Source organism: Camelina sativa, chromosome 10, assembly GCF_000633955.1.
Source record: "Camelina sativa cultivar DH55 chromosome 10, Cs, whole genome shotgun sequence".
Classification (NCBI taxonomy): domain Eukaryota; kingdom Viridiplantae; phylum Streptophyta; class Magnoliopsida; order Brassicales; family Brassicaceae; genus Camelina; species Camelina sativa.
The window spans coordinates 14,791,023-14,800,177 of NC_025694.1; the positions used below are offsets into that span (position 1 = coordinate 14,791,023).

Genomic DNA, 9,155 nt, shown 5'->3' on the forward strand with positions numbered 1-9,155 from the left:
GATAAGATTCCGTATACTGAAAATAATATAAGAAAACTTTTTTCCGTGTTGAAATAGTTCTTTAAATACGGAGTTATATAAGTGCGTTGTAGTAAGGACGAATATGCCAAGTCTTTAGTGGAAGAAAAAAAATCCAAAAAAGTCACTGAAAAAATAAAAGAATAATTAAAACGTCAATTTGCATGCCTTCTTCGTTGCCTACTTTAATTTCCCGTTACATTGAGTCTTGAATCCACCATAAAATTCGATGACATGGCGTAGTGAGAGCCTTTGATCTGACTGACTGTCGACAAGTATCAAACAATCTTGACGGTAGGTGTTGTTTTTGTCTTGAAACAGTTTCTCTCATGTTGGTGAGTTGGTGTGAGCCTTTGAGGCTGCTCACACGAGGAAGGAGCGGGGAGAGCCTTTACCAAATGATCAGTTTCAATTTGACCTTTGGAATCTATATGTGACTTGAATACCCTTTGTACAAATAAGATTTATATTATATTTATCATTTGAGTGGTTAAGACAAAATCTATGAAGTGTTTTTTAACCTATCAGGTAGAAAAATCTTGACTGCGAACTGCATGTACTTAGAGAATATCTTGAGGAGTTTTAGGTCCCACCGATGCGGACCGTTGATATTATTTTTCTCTATAACGCATGATTAATAGTGGCAACGAGATATTTTGCTCGTATATTTTGAATTATTATTCTTGGGAATAATGCTTATAATATTTATTCACTTATATTCTACAATGTATTCTTAAGAAAATACAGCTTGGTTTATAACGTTAACGTATGTGATAAGGCAAGTTACTTCTTCGTTTTTTTTGTTGGTATCTAAATAACGTTTATTAATGAATAACAAAGTTACAAGAATCTGATAAAGATGGGAAGAAATACAGCTAGCTAGGTAGAGATGACTATATGAGAATCATGCTTTTCCAAATCGAAATCAAACTTTTTGCAAATTCATTTGCAGTTTTCTTGAAAAATTGAGGAATCCAACAAATTTTGAAAGTCTTCCAAACGTTTATTTATATAACTAGCTTATATACCTTCATATCTAGTTGTAATTATCCAAACTCGATATGAACAATTTGTAAGAAGAATAGAAGATCGATAAATTGTGAGTATAAATTTGGAAGATCAATAAATTGTGAGTATATATATATTTTGGAGAGCTTTTAAATATAACTGATAGAGAAAAAATGATTTTAAAAAAAGAAAAGAAATATCTCGTTATGCTCTAATATCTCATTTAGATGTTAATTTTACCGCGTTATTTTTTAGGTTTTAAAAAAGAAAAGAAATAAAGAAAGAAAAAATAAAAATGGCTTTTAAAACTTTAAAAGATAATAAAGTCATAAAAATATGATTGACAAAAAAAATGATTTTACAACTTTTAAATGCTTTTAAAATCTTGAAAGCCTTCACTAATCGGGGTCTGAATATATATATTTGCTTTTTAATGATAAGTGTATTACAACCGAAAAAACATTTATCGACTTTGAATATTGGTTTCAGATTTAACAATTAATTTTCACGTATAGACCAATAAACAATACTATTAAGCACAAAAAAGCTATGGTCTATCTTTTTGTGATTTTAATTTATTTTATAAACTATTTACTACCAATATATATCTTGAGTCCAAACTGAAAAAGCCTTGCGATCTTAAAATCCTAAATCTATTTTACCGGCTGTATTGCAAAAATTATTTTATTGCGCTAATACTAGTTTGATTTCGATAATCATAACTAATTTTTTTTTGTTTAGTCTTCGAATTCTCAGAGTTAATTAGCTGTTACACTTTAAAAGACTTGTAAAACGGGATTTTGATGATAACAATTTTACATCTTACATCAGACTATATAATAACTTCACAGTTTTATGAAAACATTTCTTCACGTGCGGATTAGCAAAAAATTATATATCAACGAACTACTGATATAACACTAGTATTTATAGTCATTACCAAAAAAAAAAATAGTATTTATAGTTCATTGTAGGCAACAACATGATATATATAATATACAGGAAACAATAATGTAAGCGAAAAAGAGAGTATATTACTATAATTAATTATAGTATACACAGCAAAAGGTAATCTTGCCAATTCCATATTTACAGCAAACAAACACATCTCTAACATTTCCATATTCTTTTTTCGTTGTTGTTTTTCTCACAGTATATATGTCTGTATTCAATTCAGATGCAGATACATGTTAGAAGAATTATAATTATTGGTACCATTGAGGAGTTTAACTTGTTTTTGTAGACAAGAAAATTATTTTTTGAGTGTTGTTGACAGAGAAAACAACAATTTAATATGGTAACTTGATTAGGTAAGATCTAGGATAGGTTTTCGGTAGAAATCAATATGAACTTCAAAAAAACGACAAATTGGATTTGTATTCACTAATTAATGTTATTTCGAGATTACAAGTTATCCCTTTCATGATTTACATAGAAGTATTTAAACTAAACATTATCTCTTCCGTTCCTTTGATTTCCTCCAACGATCTCGCCTCAACTTGCTTCCCGTATCCCGAGATTTTCTCACAAACTTGACCTCGCCTTCCACCTAATCGGCGCTCTTTCATGGACCCGGTCCTGCCCTAATATCACTCTCACGACCCAGAGTTTTATGGGCTTCAAGTCGACGAAACCCAACACCAACAGCTCTGTTTAATCAAAGATAAAAAATATTAGCTCATCCTTATGTGTATTTTCACCAAAATTTGAATTAGATATATAAATGGCAATATATAGATAACTTTTTGTTTTTGCCATATACATTTTATGTACATAAATAACAAAAAAAACAGAAAGAAAATATATCTATAATTATTAGCTCAAATAAAAATTTAAAACTTTCTGAATTCAAATATAGAAAAAAATTCTTAGAATAATACCATAAAATTGAAACTAATACCTCACCCATTACAGCTGTCATAAAAAAACTCCAAAAAAACAGTATAATTATTAATGCTATTATAAAAGGAAACCAAAAAAAAACTCCATTTATTTACGTTTTTACGTCGCTAATACATTTCCCATCAAAATCAATTTCAGATTACTTAATCAAAAATATACACAATTGAGAACAAAACGAAAAAAAAAAAAGAAAGGGCAGTTTCGGAAATTAAAAAAAGAATCAAAAGTGATTTGTTGCTTTCCCTATAAAAAGAAAAAACAACAGTCTCCACCACACCACTCTTTAACCGTCCCTTGAAGCCTCTCAATTTCTTTTTAAAAGAAATATCTCCGGCGCATCTCCGCCGCAACAACCACCATAAACGATGGATTCTCCATCCTCAAAATCATCGGAGAAACCATCAGGGACCGTTCTTCTCGGCAAATACGAACTCGGTCGTCGACTTGGTAGCGGAAGCTTCGCTAAAGTCCATGTAGCTCGTTCGATCTCCACCGGCGAACTCGTAGCTATCAAAATCATCGACAAGAAAAGAACCATCGACGCCGCTATGGAGCCGAGGATCATCCGAGAGATCGAAGCGATGCGTCGTCTCCAAAACCACCCGAACGTCCTCAAAATCCACGAGGTCATGGCCACTAAATCCAAGATCTACCTCGTCGTGGAATACGCCGCCGGAGGCGAGCTCTTCACCAAACTCGTCCGATTCGGTCGGCTCAACGAATCGGCGGCGCGTCGCTACTTCCAGCAGCTCGCCTCCGCGCTTAGCTTCTGCCACCGCGACGGGATCGCTCATCGCGACGTGAAGCCGCAGAATCTCCTCTTGGACAAGAACGGGAACCTCAAGGTCTGCGACTTCGGTTTGTCCGCTTTGCCGGAGCACCGTAGCTGTAACGGGTTGCTTCACACAGCTTGTGGCACGCCGGCTTACACAGCGCCGGAAGTGATTGCCCAGAGAGGTTACGACGGTGCTAAAGCTGATGCGTGGTCTTGTGGTGTGTTTCTCTTTGTTCTTCTTGCAGGTTATGTGCCTTTTGACGATTCCAACATTGTCGCGATGTACCGGAAGATTCATAAAAGAGAGTACCGGTTCCCGAGCTGGATCTCTAAACCGGCTCGGTCTATCATCTATAAGTTGCTTGATCCGAATCCGGAGACGAGGATGAGTATCGAAGCTGTGACTGGAACGGCTTGGTTTCAAAAGTCTCTTGAGGTTCAGTCTAACGTGATTGAGTTGGATCGGTTTCTTGAGAAAGAGGCGAAGTCGAGTGATGCTGTTACAGCCTTTGATTTGATCTCGTTATCATCGGGATTGGATCTTTCGGGTTTGTTCGAGAGGAGGAAGAGGAAGGAGAAGAGGTTTACGGCGAAAGTGTCAGCGGAAGGAGTGGTGGAGAAGGCAGAGATGATAGGGGAAAAGTTAGGGTTTAGAGTGGAGAAGAAGGACGAGGCTAAGGTGGTTGGATTGGGAAAAGGAAGGACGGCCGTGGTGGTTGAGGTGGTGGAGCTGGCGGAGGGGTTGGTTATTGCGGAGGTGAAGGTGGCTGAAGGTGAAGAGGAGGAGGAGGAGTCTCATTGGTCGGAGCTAATTGTAGAGCTTGAGGAGATTGTGCACTCATGGCACAACTGACGTCATCTTAGCTAGAGTTGGTTATCTTTTAGCTGTGTAGAAATATCAGAATCTCAAAGATGGCTTTAGCTTTGCTTTCATGGTTAAGTTATATATATAATATTATGAAGATTCGTGGATTCACTTTTTGTTTATGTCACTTGAGTTTGAGTATCACTCTTCTTTCTTACCTTTGATGCCAAAGACACAAACGTAAAATAGTCGAAGATATAATGACAACTTGATTGGTTTCCCGTATAAAATTGTTTATATTAATATACAATATCAATATTTTGAGACCAAAATATATCATAGAACATCAATCTATTAGAGATAGAGAGAATATAATTTTCTCACCTTAAATAGTGAAAATATTAGAATTTGATTGGGGTTCCAGCGTAAAAATGTATATATAATATCAAACTTGAGACATATAATTTTTTCATGTAAAATGGTTAAAAATATTAGTATGAGAGTTTGATTGGGATTCCCGCGTAAAATTATATTATATAAGATAAAATTTTAAACATATATTTTTTTCCCTCGTAAATTGGTTAAAATTTATTAAGAGAGCTCGATTAGTTTTCCCACGTAAACATTTGTTCGTTTAATATCAAATTTTAAAACGGTCATTTGTGAATTTAAACGGTTTTAAATCAAAAGTGTTTTTAAATCCATTTTGGTAGCCAACTAACCCCTTATTTAATATTTACTATATTTATTCACATGTGAGTTATGCTAGATTTCAAATTAAAAATGTTAGCATTGTAAATTATTTAAAATAATTATAGTCATTGAAATTGCTAAAAGAATATATATTCATATTTGTTTTACCAAACAATTTACAACGCAAAAATTACAAAAATATATGCTAGGTATATCCTAATAACAAAAGTTCTACATAAGAATCTCAAAAAAAACATACAAAACACTTCTTTCTCGACGTAATCAAGTTTAGAATCTAAAAATAAAATTTGAATAGAGAAAGAAAGAATTATTATATAAGTATGTGAACATCTTTACAAAAACAAATCAAAACTCATGACAATTCGAGTATAACGTAATTGTTAACAATGCATGCAATGTTGTTTTTTTAAGGTCTGTAAAATATGTTACAAGTTGGTCATAATCAGTAAGCTTAGGATGAACCTGTGGAGTAGCTAATTTTGGTTGTTCTTCTTGTTTTGACTTCATGGCCTTAATCAATAACTAGGACTTAGACCCTCGCGATGTCGCGAAAGAAGAATTTCAAAGAAAAATAAATAAATTAAATGAAATGTAAACTTATATATTATATATTTATTTAAAAGTAATAGAATAGTTTAAGAGTATATGATCCTAAAAAAAGAGAAAATAATAAGTAGTACTAAAACTACACAAATGTCAAACATAAAATGTTAGTAAAAACACAACTATCAAAATGAAAACCAAAATTTTTGTTCATGATAAAATAATATCTTGGCAAAGAGACAACTCAAAAAAAAAAAAACTACACAAATGTTTAACATTAAGTGTTAGTAAAAACACAACCATCTAAATGAAAACCAAAAATTTTGTTAATGATAAAAAAATATTTTGGCAAAGAGACAACTCAAAAAAAAAAATTATATCGTGAAAAGTCATATTAAATCGAGGCAATCTTGTCAAAAATATTGTTTAATGTATTATAAATATAAGATATTTTGTAAAAAATTATGACCAAAATTACAACTATTAAAACAATTACTAATATTTCTATTATTAGTAAAAAACTATGATAAAAATGATCTTAAGTGAGAATATGAACGAATGGTTGTAATGTAACTTTCTAATAAAATAATTATAAGTACAAAATATATTTAGTCTTTTGTGAAAATGTATTAAGGAAAATTATAGTAAAAATACACAACTTCTAAAAATAAGATACATATTTTACAAAGTGTTGAGATAAATAGACGCAACTCTAAATCATATTTTAAAATTAAATTTTTTTATTTCTATAATAAATTTTTTTATTTCACTTAAATTTTTTAATTCTATAATTAATTCTAAAATCTCTAAGTTAGATTATAGAATAACATTGGATAATAGATATTAATATATTAATATTTAATTTATTTTGTTTTAATATAAAACAGAAAACATGTTTTAACTAACAATGATTTGTTAGTGAAGAGACAAATCTATATAGAGTTCAAAAGAAATGAATAATGAATAGACACAACTATTTTAAAGGAAAAGTAGTGATTAAAAAAATGAAAAAATATGGTTAAAAGACACAACTATACCATAAACATATACAACTGTATATATATATTTTTTAAATTACAACATATTTTTTTACGGAAAAGTACGATGAAAAATTACAACTGTTATTGACATTTAATGAGATTGTTATTATTATATCGATTAATACGGACAAAAGAAGAAAAGAAAAAAAAAAGAAGAATGTAAAAAAGTGTGATAAGGTTGAAACTTGGAGGTTAACAAGATTCCCAGGGTGGAGCTGAAGAACACTTGTTACATAGCTTTGACCGTAACGTTGATTAAACAGCTCTTTAATGCTAACTAGTTCACGTACTCCACAACTCGCAGAGGCAAAGACAAGGCTCGAAACTGCATCGTTAATCTTGACATTAAACAATTTTCTGCATGTTGATTATCGAATAATATATAGTTGTTTTTGTATTTCAAGAAAAGTAGAACCAAGAGAGAAAAGAAATAAAATATGTATATATAGAATTCTATTATATGTAACCTGTGTTTTTCAATGTAGGGGATGTGGAAGATGATGTATTTAGTGAACCGGAGCAACAATTCGTATACGATAACCGAGTTTTTGACGAGGACGAGTTGTTCGGTTCGACGGAGAGCATGTTTAAAGTCATTGATCGGATGAAGATAACGATGTCCGAACGTAGATCTCTTGATAATGCGTGCTTCTTGCTTATGAGTAGCTTAAGACGATGTTGTAGATCTCTTGATAATGCGTGCTTCATGCAACAACTGTTCGCATGTGGAAGCTGTTCGCCATCGACGAGAGAACAATGAATCAAACATGATGAATCTGAGTTTGTGTTGTACGTGGCAGCTAGCAACTTGAAAGATGATGGGGATTTATATAAACATTAAGGAAGTGCCATGGCCGGCGGTTTATTTCTCCTTTTTTAGTTAGGTTTTAATTAGGACTAGAATTGATAATGTAATTAAAAATTATATATATATATATAATTGATTTGATTTACAAATGAGAAAATTTGTAGATTTTTCTTAGATAAATTATACATCTTTCTTTTGATTTCAGGAAAAATATATAACTTGAAAAGAATGTAAATATAATTTGTTTGTTTTAGCCAGATTAGATTTCTTTTAGCCAAATGGTAGATTTGTAGATTTGTTTTAGCCAAATTATACATCTTTCAGAAAATATATAATTTGTTGATGTACTAGATAGCCTTATTATGGGCGGTGATGACAATATCCCATTCTATTCTAGAAAGATATGTATATAATTATAGAATAATTGTGATTATATTTTTTTCCTAATAAATCTTCTATTTGGTTAATTCAACCGCGAATGATATCATCGAATCCTAAATCTAATATTCTCTCTACGAAGGTAAAAATGAAATTAAAAATAAAATGGTTTCTTTTTCCTATCATCATTCCAAGAGAAATCTCTCTGACCACTTTAAAATTGAAAAACACATAAATATCCAAGCAAGCAAATCAAACAAGTATGGTCAACCTTGTGCCTTGTGGAGTACTTTAATATCGATTTCTTGTTACCTAAGAAACCACTTGCTAGATTCATAAAAAATGTGTTTTCAATTCCAGATAACTAAACACTTCAATGGATTCTTTAAACAATCGTTGAATTCATAAGACTTCAAATTCAATAAGACATCATTGGGTTGAATGGATTATTCTCAATTCACCTCGGTCTAGGTGAGAATCTAGAAGTAGGAGAGAAGCATAATTCTATAGAATCTTTTGAATATATCTCTTGACTCCCCTGTTTCCTGGCAATTTCAGAGTCCACACACTCTTTTAGGTCCATCACAACATGTGTCATTGTTGGTCTACGGTTTGAGGTAGGGTTTACACAAGCCAAAGTCAACTCCACAGCCTTCAACACACCGTTTGTATTGAATTCTCCCATAATATTCCTTATGCCCCCTTACATGAGTATGAATCCAATCCATTCAGTAATATGTGCTTTCACCCGGTTTGAATCAATCACAGGTTGGTTTGTGATGATTTCTAATAAAACAACCCCAAAGCTATACACATCAGTCTTCTCACTTAGCAAATTTGTTCCATAGTACCTAAAACAAAATATTAACTATAGATGTTACAATTCATAAATTTTTATGATTATGATAACTGATTGATTACTCACTCAGGGTCTAAGTAACCAGGTGTTCCTGCAACGATTGTTGATACATAAGATTCACCATCAACCGGAGAAGATCTAGAGAGTCCAAAATCGGCTAGTTTATATAAGATGAATTGGTCTCGGCAACCATCGATGATGTTTTTATCTCAGAGAGAGTTCATTCCATGGTAAGATCTTGTTCATGAATGTCAGCGAAGTCCATCGTGCTTTAAAAGCATGTCCATCGTGCTTTAAAGAAACTT

At 32.0% G+C, this 9,155-nt stretch overlaps 1 protein-coding gene across 1 annotated transcript; it reads left to right on the forward strand.

The window, feature by feature from the left end:
- LOC104718975 (CBL-interacting serine/threonine-protein kinase 4) lies at positions 3,197-4,725 on the forward strand. Its single transcript, XM_010436805.2, has one exon. It carries the CDS (start codon positions 3,294-3,296, stop codon positions 4,554-4,556), a length of 1,263 nt encoding a protein of 420 aa, XP_010435107.1. The 5' UTR covers positions 3,197-3,293; the 3' UTR covers positions 4,557-4,725.